The sequence below is a fragment of the Elgaria multicarinata genome, chromosome 14 (genome assembly GCF_023053635.1).
Source record: "Elgaria multicarinata webbii isolate HBS135686 ecotype San Diego chromosome 14, rElgMul1.1.pri, whole genome shotgun sequence".
In the NCBI taxonomy this organism is placed as follows: Eukaryota; Metazoa; Chordata; class Lepidosauria; order Squamata; family Anguidae; genus Elgaria; species Elgaria multicarinata.
This window is the reverse complement of record NC_086184.1, coordinates 3593909-3611815: the sequence shown is the minus strand read 5'-3', so window position 1 is coordinate 3611815 and position 17907 is coordinate 3593909. Positions and strand designations below refer to the sequence as shown.

At 46.6% G+C, this 17907-nt stretch overlaps 1 protein-coding gene across 1 annotated transcript in view; it reads left to right on the top strand.

The window, feature by feature from the left end:
• Nucleotides 1–2535: 2535 nt before the first annotated feature.
• JPH3 (junctophilin 3) overlaps nucleotides 2536–17907 on the top strand; it is a 79153-nt gene continuing 63781 nt past the window's right edge. The window contains exon 1 of the mRNA XM_063141293.1: nucleotides 2536–2961. Within this exon, the coding sequence (XP_062997363.1) occupies nucleotides 2580–2961 (382 nt within the window). The 5' untranslated portion in view covers nucleotides 2536–2579. The remainder of the gene's footprint in view (nucleotides 2962–17907) is intronic.

The following is a 17907-nucleotide window of genomic DNA, read 5'->3' as shown; positions in this document are numbered from 1 at the left end:
AGGGGAAAGTGGGTCATTCGTGGACATTATAGAAAAGGCCCCAATTGGAGTGGATGGTGGTGGTGCAGAATGAAATCCTTTCCCCTCCTCCACTCCAATCGGGTTCTTTAAGGTGGCGGGGGAATAATGTACTTTCTGCAGGACTCAGAAAGCTGCTTCCCCACACACACACTAGGTGTCCTCTTTTTTGGTTTCCCAAATATGGTCACCCTACTTTAAACATCATTACCAGCACCTTGAATTCCGACCGAAAGCATATAGGCACCCAATGCAGTTCCTTTAAGACCAGTGTTATTGCCTTTGGACCTACCCACTTTTGGCATGCAGTCCCCCCCTCCCCGAGAGCTGCTCCAAAACTGAATTTGTCCTTGGGCTGAAAGAGATTCAACAACACCCCTGATGTATGGGTAATGCAAGGTATGTAAAAGCACAGCCAGACATGGGGCTGGATAGAAAGGAAGAGAAGAGCCCAAGGCCCATAAACCCCAAGGTCCATTGGGATGAAGGAGCGGTTTCATATCCAGCGCTACGCTACTGTAATAAACTATACATGGTGCTGCCCTTGATGGCTGGTCTTAAAACTACTACTACCCATTCAGACGCTTGGGCTGGAGGCTGGCAGAACTTTTATTTATTTAGATTTATTTATTACATTTCCATATGGTCCAATTGCTGAAGCTCTCTCAAGGTTGGGTGGGGAATGCTGGAGATAAGACTTTGTAACGTTTAAGCATCCATAGGATTGCACCTGTTTTTTGCTTATGATGTCAAAGTGCTTTATGGCTACTCTGGGTAGTGTAACTAAAAATGCTCACCATGGTCATTTAAAACCCTTTTTAAAAAAAGAAAAGAAAGAAGGGTTACATTCTTAGGCCTGTGGTTGGTTGGTTTGTTCTTCAGATGTTGCAGGGAAAGTTATTTACATAGTAAAAGCAAAACACCCACCTATCTGTTCCCTGAGACAGAATGCGAAAGTGTCAGCAATAGCTTGAATCTCCCAACGATAACGTTAAATTGAAGTGTGTTTGTTTTTACACGAAGCATTGCAGATGTAATCGTAAGTGGTTGCAATCTGCCAGAGTTGGTAGGACCTCAGAGAAAATAAACTGCAGCGACGAAATGGCAGCAATCCGAACCACGCTTGCTCGCTTCTCTTACTGAAATCAGTCCCACTTACTAATAATGAATATTAAGCATGGTTAGGACTGGGTGACAAATGTGTAAAGCAATGCACTTCACTTGCTTGCCCTTTGAAATCCCCTCCCTCTGCAGGCCGATAGATGTCCACCCTGTCTTTTAAGTGCATTCCACCACCACCCCTCCTCTGGAAAAGCTGTCTCTATGGCCTGCTGGAGATTTTTTAGCCTCCTGTCTCTAAGGAAGTGAAAGAGAAAAAATAGAGGAATATGTGTTACGCAGTTCCTGTACCTTTAAATCCAAGAAGCTTGAGCTGACTGACACACACACACACACACACACACACACACACACACACAGAGAGAGAGAGAGAGAGAGAGAGAGAGAGAGAGAGAGAGAGAGAGATGGGCTAGGGACTATTGCCTTTAACAAGCAAGATTTATATCCATCGGGAGGAGGGAAAGAAGGGGGGCAGGAAAGAGTGGGGATGCCAGAAGATTTCTGCCTCTTCCAGACTGGGAGCTACAAAAGGGGGCCTCTTCTTCACATCCCTCCTGCATCCCTTCCGCCTCCTGCCTTTGCCACCCTGCTGAAGCCAGCCCTCCCGAAAGGGCATTTCTGAAGCCAAAATGTGGGACTCGTTCCAAAAAGCAAGCTGAGATCTAACGGAGTGAGAGGTTTGCCGCGGAGGGAGTCGTGGGGAAGAGGAGGAAAATGAGAACAGTTCTTTTTGTAGGGTGAGGTGTAGGGGTGTGTGTGTGTGTGTGTGTGTGTTTGTGTGTGAGTGAGTGTGTGTGTGTGTGTGTTTGTGTGTGAGTGAGTGTGTGTGTGTGTGAGAGAGAGAGAGAGAGAGAGGGGGGGGTGCGTGAGATTGAGACAGACACAGGCACTGCATTGCTGCTGATACAGGAACCTTTCTAGCAAATACACAACCATCAAGATGCTGCCATGGCTTGGACTTGCTGATCAATTTCATCATCAAAACAGCAGCAGGTGGAGGTCACAGAAGGGGATTTGAGACCCTGCCTGCCATTGTGTTGTATTTTTCTCACCCCCACCCCACCCCCAAAACCAGGAATTCTTCTTCTTCTACACTGGCACTTGGCCTTCTTTTCCCAGCGTTTCCCTCCCTGGGTTTTGCCTCGGATGGTTTTAAAGGAGACTCGTTTGCATCAAAAGCTGCCTGATTTGCTGCTCTTGACAATATCATTCTTCCTATTTTGCTCCAATACGGTCTCCAGAGCAGGAAGACGACAGGACGGATCCTGAACCTGCCCCTAGAGAAATGTGCAAGCGGCAGGAATTGACTCAAGCGGCTCCTTGAATTTGGTGCATTATTTAAGGTGGTGTTTTCGTTTTTGTATCTGGTTTTTGCCCCCCCCCTCACTCTTTTCTCTTTTTTTTTTTCACCTTTTTGAGAATTTGCAAACCGAGTTACATGCATGTCCAGTGGGGGAAGGTTTAATTTTGACGATGGAGGGTCCTATTGTGGAGGCTGGGAGGATGGCAAGGCACATGGACATGGAATATGTACCGGCCCAAAGGGTCAAGGCGAGTATGCAGGTTCCTGGAGTCATGGCTTTGAAGTGCTGGGCGTCTATACCTGGCCGAGTGGCAACACCTACCAAGGCACCTGGGCACAAGGCAAGCGGCACGGCATTGGTGTGGAGAGCAAAGGAAAATGGGTGTACAAAGGCGAGTGGACGCATGGATTTAAGGGACGCTACGGGGTGCGTGAATGCACAGGCAATGGGGCCAAATATGAAGGCACTTGGAGCAACGGACTGCAGGATGGTTATGGAACAGAGACTTACTCAGACGGAGGTAAGTGGCACCTTTGCTGCTACTGCTTCTCTTTGGCTTGGTCAAATGGGTCCTCTTTCCTCCACGTTGGTCTGGAGTGCATCCTTCGGACAACTCCTGCTCACAAGGAACGTCAGTCTTATGACCGTTTCCTAACGGGCAGGGAATGCATCCTGTCCTAGCAGTGTCTCAGTGTAGTCATTTCATTTCAGTTGGGGGTGGGGGTTCAGAGTGATTTCTCTTGTTTAGTTCTCTGCCACTTGGTCCATGGAAGGCCTGTTTCGAATCACGGCTCGCTGGATGGAATGGAAGTGAGAGAACAGGAGGCAGGTCGGTACCCAGCTATGAAATGTGCTGCGTGGCTCCGGGGTGATCCCTTTGCCAAGCCTACCTCACAGGATGACTGTGAGGATGGGATGAGCTGGCGAAAGCACTTTGGTGTACGGAAAAGAGCTTAGAAATTAGTATTAATGACCACGAGAGGACAAAGATGCATGTGAGGAAGGAGGAAACACAAGGAGGTCATGTGGAAAGGAATTGGCTTGGATTGCCAGAGGAAATCCGGCAGGCCCAAGGTATCTGAAGCAAACAGTCCAACAGTTCCCCTTTGGCATTGACTTACCAGAGGAGCAATCCATCAGAAAGCCATGTGTGCTTCCAGAAGTTCCTGCTGGATTGTGCCCTCAGATCTGTATGCCTGCCACTTGAGGTGGACACCTGACCATCTATAAAAGGAAGGCATGACTCCAGATCTGCCCTCTCCAAGCTGGTGGCCTCCAGTTGGGTTGGACTGCGACTTCCCCCAGCTTGGGGGAAGGCTGCACTAAATGTACCACTGTAAACCTGTAGGATCATCAATAACTAGACTGAGTAGAAAAACACACCCCTCAGTGCTGGAGAATCTCATCCAAATGTTTTGAAATTCTCACCGGGGTGAAAATGCAATGGCAAACCGTGATCATTCTTCTAATTTCCCTCCAAGCTCAGAGCTCAACTTGATGCATCTGGAGCTTATCTGGCAAACGATTGTAATTCATAGAGGCTTCTTCTGCTGAAATTTCACAGCTTAATGCATGGAGAGAAACCTGGAGGCAGAGACAAACAGCTGTTCTTGGCTCAGGATGTCACTTCAGGTGTTATGGGAGGTGGGGGCAGCAGATGAGGATCGACTAAAGAGAAGCCTGTTTAGCAATGATGGAGAGAGAGAAAAAATAGATATGGGTAGATTCAGTGTTGAAGGCTTCTCTGGAGAAAATGACGGCCTTTCTCCTGCAACGGGCTGAATCACTTCATCTTGCTTTCAGCACTGGTTTTCTAAGCTAACCTTGCTATGTAGTAGTAGGGTCCAGGCCTACTCACTAGAATCCCATTATGTGGCTGTATCAAGCATGTTTTCCCTCCCCCATCCCAAAGTTGCTCTTTCTGCCTGAACGACAGGGAGAGAGAAAAACACACAAGGCCTCTCTTCTCAGTCTTGAAAGCCGAGATTGGCAGAGAAAGCGGGAAGGAAAGGCAGCAGGAACGCTGCGCTTCAAAATATGACATTGTAAAGCGGAATTTGCTGTCTTGGGGGTAATGGGGGTGGGGGGTGGGTGGGCGGGCAGGCAGGGAAGGAGAGAGATGAGTAAATGGTCCCTAAACCTGCTTTTACAACCTGTGCCGTGTTTACGTATTTACCTTTGGATGGTTAGAGCTGAAAGTTTTGTTTATTAAGCATTTTTTTAAAAAATCAGAGCATTGTCGGGAAACGTTCTACATGTTTCTGCTGTGCTTGCACAACCTTTATCACTCCCTAAGGAGGCCTTAGATTTTGACTACATGGTTTCCCCCCACCTTCTGTAACGACACGACCGAAGTGAAGATTCAGAACTAATACTCCAGGGCTGAATGTTTTAGAAGATGCTTGGCCTGAAATCAGCATGGTGGTGTCTTACTGCAAACTGCAATTTCTGAAGAAACCTGGGTGGAATCCACCACCCCCAACCCTCTCCGCCTGCATACACACAACATAGGAGATCAATTTGAATAATCTAAGAATCAGAAATTTTAGTCTGTCAGCAAGGGAAAGTTAACCCTGCCTCTAGATTTAGAAAAGATGGGGAAGAACAAACATCAGGGTGATTGTGATGTGATGCAAAGACTGTCCAGGTAGCAACCCATTATTATTATTATTATTATTATTATTATTATTATTATTATTATTATTACTTATTACATTTATATACCGCCCCATAGCTGAAGCTCTCTGGGCAGTTTACAAAGTTAAAAACCCATCTGTCAGGTATAAAGAAAAGCCTTGGTGGGGAAATGTGGAGCTTTATTTTGGGCCACTGAATAACCCTGTGGTTGTCAATCTAGAAAAGAAGCTAAATACACCATCCAGCGCATGTCCTAAAGAATGGTGCTCAGCCCATTGTCTCATATGTCTGTTTTGACATGGTTCACCTGAGGATAAACAGACCCTGTGAAATTCAGTTGAGCTCTTGAAGGGTACCCAGAGGTTTCTCAACTCAGTCTGAAGTTTTAAGACTAGCTAGACCAGAGCTTCTCCTGGCTTCCTGATCATCAATCTTAATGGACCTCCTGCATTTGGATAATAACAGAGTCCGGATGTATGTGTGGTCATTACATTACAGTGGGAAGGAAGGACTCCCTGCCTGTCATGAGAAAAGAGGCAGCTATTGGGAATTAAGGCGCACACATCTCTCTAATTCATCTGGTTTATTAGCTACATCACTTCCTGGGATGTCAAAATGATCTGCCACCTGCCAATGTCTTATAAGTCTTATGTCAGACGTATAAGCATATCAACTTTTGCTAACAGCCTTTGAAAAGCATGTGTGTATTAAGGATCTGAACTCAAAAGCCTACGTTTTCTTGTGAAGAACATGAAGGGGACAAGAGGCCATGCAGGCATGGAGACTTAGCCATGATTTGCAAATTACCGTTGTTAAAGTACTGGTGTGTTGTCCATCTTGGCATGAATTTGGAATAAGGGTTCCAAATAGCTCGGTTTTCACCATTTGCTCTCCTCGTGCTACTTAGAGACACATTCCTCTGTATACCTCTTGTGGCTCCCCGCCCCCCCCGGTCACACAGAACATGTTGATTCCTGTTGCAACGAGGCACACTCATTTTTCATCTGCTGTTCTCAGAACTCCCACCACAGGCTCTCTTATTCCGTAGGCGCACATGTAGATTCACACCCATGCATACACCTCGACGTTGCCACGCACAGAAGTCACCCTGTTTACACCCACCCACTCACGGATGCTCACACCTCCACATTTGATTCGTTAGGGAGGATCTGTCGCTCAGTATTAGAGCACTTGCTTTGCATGTAGAAAGTCCCAGGTTATTGCTGGCTTCTCCGGGTAGGGCTGGCAGTGATGCTGTGCCTGAAACCCTGCATAGCTAGATGGACCAAGGGTCTGAATTGGTATAAGGCATCTTCCTACCTTCCTATGTTTCCAACACCCTTGACACAAACAGATACATGGATCACACACAAGCGGTGCACATGTGCTGAACAGGAACAGTGTTCCTAGTTTCTCACAAGCACACAGATGCGTCACAAGCACACAGAAGCACAGTCGATGCCTCCATAGAGAGCAGCCTTCCCCAACCCGGTGCCCTCCAGATGTGTTGGACTACAATGCCCAGCATCCTCAGCCAGGCATGCTGGGAGTTGTAGTCCCAACAAATCTAGAGTGAAGCCGGTTGAGGAAGGTTGATGTAGACACAACCCATTGGCATAAAGTGTACCATGCTGAGTCTAAAACCACAAACATGGCAAGGTCATGGTTCTTGACATCAGGCTGGAGCTATCCACATGCATGTACTCACACTTGCACATGTGCTGTTCTCAAGCATATGCATCTGCATGCTGAGTCAGGCACACTGTATCTACAACCACATTGTTATTTATTTATTTATTTATTTTATTACATTTATATACCGCCCCCACAGCCGAAGCTCTCTGGGCAGTTTACAACAATTAAAAATAGTAAACATTAAAAGTATACAAAATTTAAAAACCATCAAAAACATACAAAACAGTATAAAAACAACAGTATCCATTTAAAAACAACAATTCTGGGGTCCATTAAAAACAAACTTAACGTTGTTAAATGCTGTTAAAATGCCTGGGAGAAAAGTCTTGACCTGGCGCTGAAAAGATAACAATGTTGGCACCAGGCGAGCCTCATTGGGAAGACCATTCCACAGTTGGGGGGGGGGGAACCACCGAAAAGGCCCTCTCCCTTGTTGCCATCCTCCAAGCTTCCCTCAGAGTAGGCACTCGGAGGAGGACCTTAGATGTTGAGCGCAGTGTACGGGTAGGTTCATGTCGGGAGAGGCGTTCCATCAGGTATTGCGGTCCCAAGCCATGTAGGGCTTATTGTCACACTTACTCTCCTAGACAAAATCTCAGCATGGTTTCATATACAAACTCAGTTGTGTTGGGTAAAGAATTTGGACTTGTGGTCTCTTCCAGCCCCATGATTATATACATGTCCATCAGCACAGTTCCTCTCTTAAAACATGCACTCGTCTCAAGAAGAAGCAAACTCTCACATTTCTGGGGCACAAACCTTTCTAGGAGCCAAAGCCATGGATGTTAAAGCAATGGGACATAAAGCAGGGAAGCAAGTACTGGTTTCTAAGGTCTGAAAATTACAGTCCATAAAAAAAGAAAAGCCTTCAAGCACTTCATGTGTCCCTGCGCTCTCTATTTAAGCTCCTTTATATTTGGAAATTCAAGCAGAGCTAACTGAACAATACCAAAAAGACGGCCCACTCCAGGAAATAACTAAGCAATACAGTAGTGACTATGTCAGGCTGACGTTAGCAACTCAAATTAGCTTAGCCAATCCTTAAGAATGTTTTTTTTAAACAACAACAACAACAACTCCCAAGTTTAATTTCTAGCAATCTCATCTCAAAAAAGTGCACTCACCGTTTCCCAATCTTTCTCCTCCACTTCCTAACCTGGCTTTATGTTTCAGGACCTCGGAGAGCACCCCACTCTACTGATTGAGCTGACACAGGGCATGCAACCAACTGAGCACTGTTGCATAAGACGTCCATGTATTTCAGTCCCTATTCCCCCCTACCCTGAAATGCTCCTCCCAGAGTGCAGGACACAGAATAATGGGCTCAAGATACAGGAAGCCAGATTGCAGCTGGACATCAGGAAAAACTTCCTGACTGTTAGAGCAGTACGACAATGGAACCAGTTACCTGGGGAGGTGGTGGGCTCTCCCACACTAGAGGCATTCAAGAGGCAGCTGGACAACCATCTGTCAGGGATGCTTTAGGGTGGATTCTTGCATTGAGCAGGGGTTGGACTTGATGGCCTTGTAGGCCCCTTCCAACTCTACTATGATTCTATGAATAATGGGTGCTGCAGACCCAAATAGTTGGTGTATTGCAACCATTGCACTCCACAATGGCACATCTGGATGGCAATTGTGAAGGAGGTTCCTCCCTCACTCCCCCCCTTCCCCAAACTATAGCAAGCACAGGACAAGTAGAAGTCATGAATGGAGACTGCAGACTTACACTGCTTGGTGCATTGTAGCCAATGCATCCCCTGGAGACACTTCTAGATGGCAGTTCATACGATAGAAAACTCACTCTGATGAAGGGTGTGTAGGTTGGCACCACAGTTTGAAGGTACTTGTCAATCAGTTGATTTTATTGCTTATAACCATAGGCCCTTCTAAACTTATTGGAAGAGAAATATATAATTACTTCACCTTTTCTACTCCCCAACCCCCAAGCAAATGCAGCCACCCAGCTTGCCAGACGCTTCATAGCCACCCCATTTTATGCAGACAACAAGCAGGAGGTCTATTGAGTCCCTGGTGAGCCACCATAAATGGCTGAAGACTGTGCTTGGGTTGTTAGGTCATAAATTGGGCAAGCATCATTTCAAAATTCTGCCTGCTGTGTTTGATCTGTAATGGTGCTTTCCTTCATGTAAGCCATGACTTAACACTGTCCTCATCTGACTAGAAAACTCATCGTCCAGGTTAATTACACAACCCTCTGTCAGGGAGTGCTAAAAGCTGATGTCCAAATGCATAATAAATAAATAAATCCCAGTCCAGCAAGGGTGCATTCTTGCAGAATGATCAGATATATGTGCATGTAAATAATCAGCTGCAAACAGGAAGATTTTCCACAATAATTCCCCCCTCCACTTATTTTAGCCATTCCTTCTATTAACATAAATTGATTATCTAGTAAATAATGGCAGGTTGGATGTCAGATGGTTCTCCTTCTACATGTAAAATGTCTAAGAGAGCTACACATGATGTCTTTCAGTTCCCTCGCCTCCCAAATTCGCACCAAATTTGGGGCACAGAATAAAGTGATTTAAAGTAAGTAAAAGAGTTTTGATTTAAATTTGGCTAACAATTCAAGAAGGACACAGACAAGCTGGAGCGTGTTCAGAGGAGGGCAACCAGGATGACCAGGGGTCTGGAAACAAAGCCCTATGAGGAGAGACTGAAAGAACTGGGCATGTTTAGCCCGGAGAAGAGAAGATTGAGGGGAGACATGAGAGCACTCTTCAAATACTTGAAAGGTTGTCACACAGAGGAGGGCCAGGACCTCTTCTCGATCATCCCAGAGTGCAGGACATGGAATAACGGGCTCAAGTTACAGGAAGTCAGATTCCGGCTAGACATCAGGAAAAACTTCCTGAATGTTAGAGCAGTATGGCAATGGAACCAGTTACCTAGGGAGGTTGTGGGCTCCCCCACACTCGAGGCATTCAAGAGGCAGCTGGACAACCATCTGTCAGGTATGCTTTGAGGTGGATTCTTGCATTGAGCAGGTGGTTGGACTAGATGACCTTATAGGCCCCTTCCAACTCTACTATTCTATGATTCTATGACTTGTTTTACACCAAACTCAGTCGTGTGTGTGGAGAGAGTGAGAGAGAGCACATTGGCTGTTGGGTGGCATAAAAATGCAGTCAGTAAATAATAAGACAGAAGCATAATTATATTTTTCTATCTTACGCTCTTTCCTATAGTTAAGAAGACCTAGCATTTGTTTACTTCCTTGGGCAATGCAACATCTTCCAACCATGTTTGTAAGAAGCACTGTGCATGCCAGTGAGTGTGCAAGGTTTGTCACTTAGACCAAAGCATACATTCCATCTGCAGCTATTTGCAGGTGAAATATTTGCATCCCACTCCAGAGCACTGTGTGAACTTGTTTACATGAGCTTAGAGCTTGCACACATGGTGGACGCCTATTGCTTTGTTCTGGGAGGAAGGCTAGGTAATGGAGAACTGTTCACAGCCTCACCCAAAATGAGAGTGGTAGAGCGCAATGGTAGGGCGCACACATTCGCGCGCACGTGTGCTCACACACAGGTTGCAGAAGGTCTTTGGTTCAGTTCCTGGCACCTCCAACTAGATGGGAAAGATCTTAACTAGAGATCAGGAGATCTTTTGGCAATCAGATTATACACACACTGCGCTAACAGGACCAAGGCTTCGATTCAGCATGAGACAGCTCCATGGGTCTAAGCTAAATTTCCACCATTCTTTGATTTAAATAATGAGTTAAAATGGTAAACAGCGACAACAGCGTAAGCTGATAGGCTAAATCAGCCTTCCCCAACCTGGTGCCCCTCAGGTATGTTGGACTGCAACTCCCATCATTCCCAGCTAGCATTGACCATAGTTGGATGCTGCTATCCAACACATCTAGAAGACATCAGGTTGGGAAAGACTGGTGTGAATAATCTCTTAAGAAATTCTAACCATGGTGTCTGTGAGATTTTCCCCAAGAGGACAGTGAGGGGTTCTTTTCCAGGGATATAAAGTGTGTGCGCTCTATCCAGTTCCCTTGTTTGTATTTTGCCCTTTAACTGTGCAGTCCTACACATAAGCAACTCCCATTTAGCTCAATGGGACTTTCTCTCAGAAAGCTGACACAGGATTGCAGTTTAAGACATTCTGAGTGATAGTGAAGCATCTGAGCTAACTAATGATTCTTTCAAAGCTTGATGGTTTAACTCAGTGGTTCCCAAACTTTTTCAGGTAACCACCCCCTTGGTTCCACAAACTCATGCCCAGCGCCCCCCCTACCCTACCCTATAAAAATCATTATTAAGAATAGCGGTTTTCAACGACCCACCAAGGAAGATAATAACAATAAAATTCAAAACAGTAACAATTAATTGGATACTTTATTCAAAATCCAGTTGGTGTGCCCTGCCACGCTGGCTGCAAACAGAGGCGTTCGCTCTCTTTTCCCTCCCTCCCTCCCTCAGCAAGCCTGGGCGGGTGCTTCCCATTTAGAGGGGATTCTAGGAGTTGAAGGACTTTTTTCTGTCTAAACATGCATAAAATTGTGCCTTTAACTTATCATGTCACACTAGCATGAATACAGGAATCAAATAGTATTTCCTTCTTCAGTGGAACACACTTACTTAGGAGTAAGCACCATTTTGTTATAGGGAAAGGATAATGTATTTTAATTAAAAATAATTATCTGCCACCTGGTACAGAGTTTTCCTATGGAAAACCTGCCTGGGACTGAAGTAGAGGGGCACTAATTTTACTGTACTTGTTGTCTTTAAATATGGTTAAATATCCCACAGTTACCTTGCTATTCTATTTCTACAATTCATTTTCTCCTGTCTTTTCTTCACCCTCTCTTCGTTTTCAGGCTGCATCCTATGCACATTTACCTCAGAGTAAGTTCTATTGATCTGAGTGGGGCTTACTTCTGAGTAGACATACTTAGGATTGTGCTGCAGCTCTGTTTTTATGGTGACACAAGATACACACATACCATGTTTACCAAAAGAACGCTTGAAAAAAGGGGGTTGGACACCCTGAAATAAGCAAGGGCAGATAGGAATGGTTTCAGCAAGCATCCTGGAAAAAGGTGCTGCTGAATCTTCTTTAGCTAGGAAGGACCTGGGGAATTGCAATTCTCTCTCCCTCCCCCTTTTGTTTTCTCTCCCAATCCTGTTGTAGTCCAGATTTTTTTGGGGGGGTGGGAGCACACACAGAGACACACAGCATATCTCTCTCTCTCTCTCTCTCTCTCTCTCTCTCTCTCTCTCTCTCTCTCCCCAACCCCCCCTCCCCCCAAGCCTCCCAATAGCTGCTGGGCTGATTAGGACAAGAGGGCAGCAGCTCAGAGGGGAGATGGCCCCAATCTGCAACTCCTGACAGGGGAAGGGAGCCTGGTGATACCGCCGTCCTCCACGTGCTCCTTCCTCTCCGCCGCAGGGCTGCTGCTCCCGCCTTGTACAGCAACTATCGCGAGAGGTCTGCCGGGGCAGCTTGTAGGGGGGAGCAGCTCTGGCTGAGGGAGGGAGGGAGCGAGCGAGCGGCGGTGGCTCCAGCAGGAAAGAAGCCCTGGGCCCTCCTAGGCAGGAGAATAGTGGGCAGAGCAGCTGAATTCGCCGCTCTTTCCTGCTCTGCTGCCTCCTGTGGACGCTTCCCCCACCCCCTACTTCTGGTGGGGCTGCTGTGGGCTTGAGATAGAAGGAGAGAGCGGCTGTGTGAGTGAGAAAGTCCTTCCTGAGCAGGAGCCGTGTGGGGAGAGCTGCTGAATTTGCCGCTCTTTCCTCTTCGGTCCCTGGGTTTTAGGACCTTCTGGAGAGACCACCTCGAGCGCCCCCCTGCCGTCCCTTTGCCTCTTAACGCCCCCCTATGCAATCCCACTGCCTGCAAGGGGGCAGTACCGCCCACTTTGGGAACCACTGGGTTAACTGTTTACAGTTCACCTCCACGTGCTAGTAAATGTTTCATAGTGCATTGCATAAGAGAGACAAAAGGCCTTTATGGGCTGAGAAGTGGGACAAGATCACAGCGTTTGTGATGAGGATTGGTGAGTTTGAGGATTAGCAAAAAGAAAGAGAGCGAGCAAGAGAGAGAGAGAATTGGCTAGATTCTGCTGTAGTCTGTGCAGAAAGCATAATAGAAATAAATAATGAAGCCGCTGACTGCATTTGGGAGCATTTCGCATCCTACATGCTAAAGCATCAAACAATTCTGTAGCGCTGATCCGGCCATCAGAAGCTCAGCGGAATGGCCCTGGTTTGTAGGAGGGCTGGGAATCGAGTTGGTACAATGCAGTGGATTGCGTGTTTTGGGCAACTGGCCATTAAAGCCTTGGACGAGTCTGGCTTCCTCAGCCTGACTTACCACGCAGGGTTTTCATTAGGCAAGAATAAGAAAGGCCATCGTTCAGTGGGCTGTGCTACAGAAAGAACATAAGGATCGACGCAGGCATCGGTCGCATGGCTTGCAGACCTCTTCCTCTTGCTGATGGCTGCACCGAGGTTCTTACGTGAGGTTGGTCCAAGCGGCAGTGACATTCACCTCAGGGAGATGGAACTCCTGGGGTTACGTGCTCAGCAGCTCTTCTACTCTCTAAGCAACCTGCTTGCGTATTGCCATAGATACAGCTCCCGGTGCCTCTGCTGCTTTCGAATTGCTCTGGTGATGTCTGCCTCGATCGCCCACGTGCTGGCGGTGCAGAGAGACTCTCCCGTGCTTTCCCCTTCATGCTACAGAGAAGATCCCTGTTGAAGACAGAACGTCGCACCTGATTGCCAGAAAGTCAGAAGGGGGTATTTGATCCCTGGTAGCCTTTGTTTGAAAGCATTCAAACTTCTCTTTGGATAGAGGTTCCACAACTTCTCTAAGGCAGGCTGTTGGTGAACCACTTTGATCATTAGGAGAGTCCCCCCACCCTAATATTTCATTTGAAAAGTGTGTGTGTGTGTGTGTGTGTGTGTAGTGGGGGAGGGCAGAAACAGAAGGCTCCAATCTTGGCCATTAAGGAGTTCTTCACCTGGTATCATCCCAGAGGTAAGGAAACTGATTTACTGGCTGACTTAGACAAGCATGGGGAGACATGATAGAGGTGTCCAAAATTATGTACGGTGTAGAGAAAGGGAGATTCAGGACAGATAGAAGGAAGGACCATGCAGAGTTAAACTATGGAGTCTGCTGCCACAAGATGTAGTGATGGCCGCCCACTTGGATGACTTTAGAATGGGGAGTGGACAAATTCATGGAGGAGCATAAAGCTATCGATTGCTGCTAGTCCTGATGGACTTGCTACTAGTCCTCCAGCATCAGAGGCAGTTTCTGGGGAACACGAGTGGGAAGGTGCTATTGAATTCATGTCCTGCTTGTGTTCTTCCCACAAGCATCGGTCTGTCTGGCCACTGCATGGATAGAATGCCGGACTAGATGGACCCTTGGTCTGATCCAGCAGGGCTCTTCTTATGTTCTTAGATTCTTAGGGTGAGGGGTTCAGGTATAAGCCTTCTGACCCTCACTTTCTTCTCAAAGTAGTCCCTCAGTAAAAAAAATAATTACGGACTGGGGGGGGACCCGAATCGAGTTTCTTGTAAAATGACCCTGTTCTCCTTTTCCTTATTAGACAGTGTATTTAGTGTGAGCTGTGTATGTTCTGTTTGCTTCTAGCGGTGATTTTATTGCAGGAGATGAATTCACACTGTTAGCCTAGACAATGGGCCCTTTGCCTCTTGAGTTAACAGGGGTATCATCTCTCAGCAGTAGTTTAGTCCAGAGCAGCCTTCCTCAACCTGGGGCGCTCCAGATGTGTTGGACTGCATCTCCCAGAATGCCCCAGCCAGCTGGCTGGGGCATTCTGGGAGTTGTAGTCCAACACATCTGGAGCGCCCCAGGTTGAGGAAGGCTGGTCCAGAGCAACCAGAGAGAGCATCAACTGAGATATTGTGTAGGGAGAGATTTATTTATTCTGGACAATAACCCACAGTGCCATTCACTTGCCTAAAGGCCTCTAGTGCAATGCCAATAGCGTTAGCTTGCATGATGGGATTCCCCAGAAAACCCATCATGCAGCCTAGCATTATTAGGGTTGTACTAGAGGTTCCTTACACTGGCACAGTGTGATTTGTGATAGCAGAAGGACACCTTAGAATACTGACCTTTACCTGTAATATTTATCTGCTGCATTTCTACTGGAAGGGATCCTCAAAACAGCTCAGAAAAAACTTCTAAAAATTGCGCCACTGAACCAAAGCAAAAGTACTTTTAAACAAAAATGGCAAAATGAATGAAAACAAAGGTGATAAACAAAGCCGTAAGACAGCAATCGGTGAAATTAAAAGAACACCAGGGCAAAATTCCATTAAACGCTTCGGAGCGTAAATAGATATGAAGCTAGAGGTGGAAAGGTAATCTTGTAGGCGCCTCCTTGATCTGTCTGGGGCAGATGTTTCAAAGCTGAGGTGCCACCACTAAAAAGACTTCCTGGGTCTCCTGTAGGTAGGGGCCCTCAGAGAATGCCCCTCAAAGTAGATCTTTAGGGCCAGGCAGGTTCATATCAGAGAAGGCAAACGTTTAGGTACCTTGGTCTCAATATGCACAGGAAAGAATATTAAAAATAGATGGTTCATTCTGGGAAAAGTTAATGCATATCGAGGTAGGCAGCAGGGAAATTTTCACAGCATACCCAAATTCCAGTTGAATTTTGTCGTGGACAGCGTTTTCTGTATTGTCCAAGTTGAACATTGGTTAATCCACCAGATGAACCAGAAACTCGCCAGATAGCCTTAGGCAGGCTACCAGCTCTCAGCCATTGCTTCCCTATGTAGTAAATGAGTTTAATAATGACCTTCCTTACAGTGCTGTTGCAGGAATGAATGAGGTACAAATAGCGAAGTACACATCATATTACAGGGGCTGATAAAAGTGCCTGATATGACGATTAACTAAAAAAAAACACCTCTAATAGGTTTCAAAGCCAAATTCTGTTACGTTAATGAAGTGAATGTCAGCAGACTAACATAACAAGCAAGGCTGTGATGGCTGCTCACGCCTTTTGCTTTGAGCTGAAGTGAAGTCACACAAAGTCCTCCCTTTGGGAGAAACTTGGGAAATAAGGCTTTTCTCTCAGGAGGCCATAGGGCACTGGGTCCAAGCATTCAACAAACAAAATGCTGAAAACGATATCTCTTTTTTGGGGAGCGTATCGCACATGACATCAGCTGGGCACTGCATCAAATGTCAGTTCCTGCTAGGCTCGTCCCTGATGGTGCATTAAAGATTGTTGCAGGGAGATATTCCACTTTTCTAGAATTCAGGTAGCAAACATTGTTGCGGGGAAGATGCTATTCCCTTTTCCTCCTTCTGGCATCATTCCCTCTATTTGTGAAGTTCAGGAATGAATGCCAGTCCTCGTGTAGACGAAATGGCAACACCTAGCCATGCGTACACACATGCGCACGCACACAGGGGAGGTCTCAGCAAGCTCAGGTGATCAGCAAGGTTTGCAGAACGATGAAAAATCAGAAACACACACACGAAGGGGGCCAAAACAGAATGAATAGGCGCAGAATGCTGGCGGTCTGTTGCAGAGAAGAACAGGAAAGGGTCAGGAAGCGGAATGGCATCTCTCCAGAGAGAGTGCCGCTGGCTTGCTGGAACCCTGATCAGGAACAACCCACCTGCAACATTTTGTTGCAGTTCTGTCTAATGTTCATTGTTACAGTGATGAAGGAACGTGATTCAGGAAATCCCACTGCATGATGCTGGCGACATCAGTAGTGCTGAGTGACTCAAGTCCTCCTTGTAGCTGTGCTGGTTTTGAGCATGTTTAAATGTTGCACTTTAAAAAAATAATAATAATAGAGGCTAAGCACTCTCACACCCAACCACCAGTATTAAAATACGTGTATCCTTGCTTGCAGTGTGTGTGTGTGCGTGTAGATCGTAGTTTTGCCTGGGAAAGGTGCACATTCTGAGAACCGTCTGCTCCCGAGTCAAATTACACCCTGCTGACTCTTTCTGTTTTATTATTATTATTATTTCGCCATGGATGCTTTTACAAAACTGGCTCGCTCCTTGCGAGATACCTTTAAGAAAGAAAGAAAGAAGCAGCTATGGAAATGGAACCCTGCATTTCAGATCCACTGTTCTCGGCCAATGCAGCATATTCCTAGGCTTGCTATTCAAAAATCGAAATCCAGGTCGAAGCTCTGGTGCAGTGCGCGCTTTCCTCTCCCTGCTCAGTCAAGATTCCAGACGAGGCACCTCCCATTTCTTCAAAGCACTCCCCGTCTCCCCCCCACACCATATGCCCCAGTATTCCTCCTTCCACATCTTCCGAGTGAGTCAGTTTCCTCTCTTGCTCTCCATCTTCTGCAAATGCATCCAGTGATTTTTGCTCCTGTCAGTAGGAACATTCTCCACAATACCTCTACTTGGTTAAAGCAGTTTCGTCCTGCTCTGCCTCTCATTACTTTCTAAGTCTCCCATACTCATTTTGGGGCAGAGGCAGGATTTGCAGCGCTGCTGTGCCTTCTGCCTGATGCTTGGGATTTTTCTAAAGATGCCTGTTGCTTAATCACACCGGCTCCGGACGAGCATAGATTGGAGGAATGGGAGCTCAGAATGATGGGCCTATTAAAAGGAGAAACACACCGAATAAGGCACCCCTTTCGTTTAGATTTCAACCGAGCAGATCGTCACCTGGAACTGGAGCTCAGGAGCTAAGCCAAGGAAAGGTGGCAGCAGCTGAAGAAAGAGGAGCAAATTCTCTTGAATGTGCTTGCCAATATTAAAATGCGTATTCTCCCCAATTGTAAGAAGCATAGGAAAGGAATACCAAACCTCATGGCTTTGTAAGAAACAGCCGGATTGCTGAACCTCAGGGCTGAGGTCCCAATCCGGCCCTCTGGGATTCCCCGGAGGAGGCCCTCACCCCTTTCCATAACCACTGATCCTTTTCCCCCAACCACTGATTGCTTTTCTGCAGTAGTCTTCTCCCCACCGGTTAGTTACCAGGAACTAACCCAAACCTTAGTTCCTGGTATTTCCCCTCCCGGTCTTTTGCCTCCCCCCCCCCCGAAATGTGCCCCCTAGGAGCTTCTACGAAATGGAATTCATCCCTCAGGATGAAAGAGGTTCTGCACCTCTGGAATAC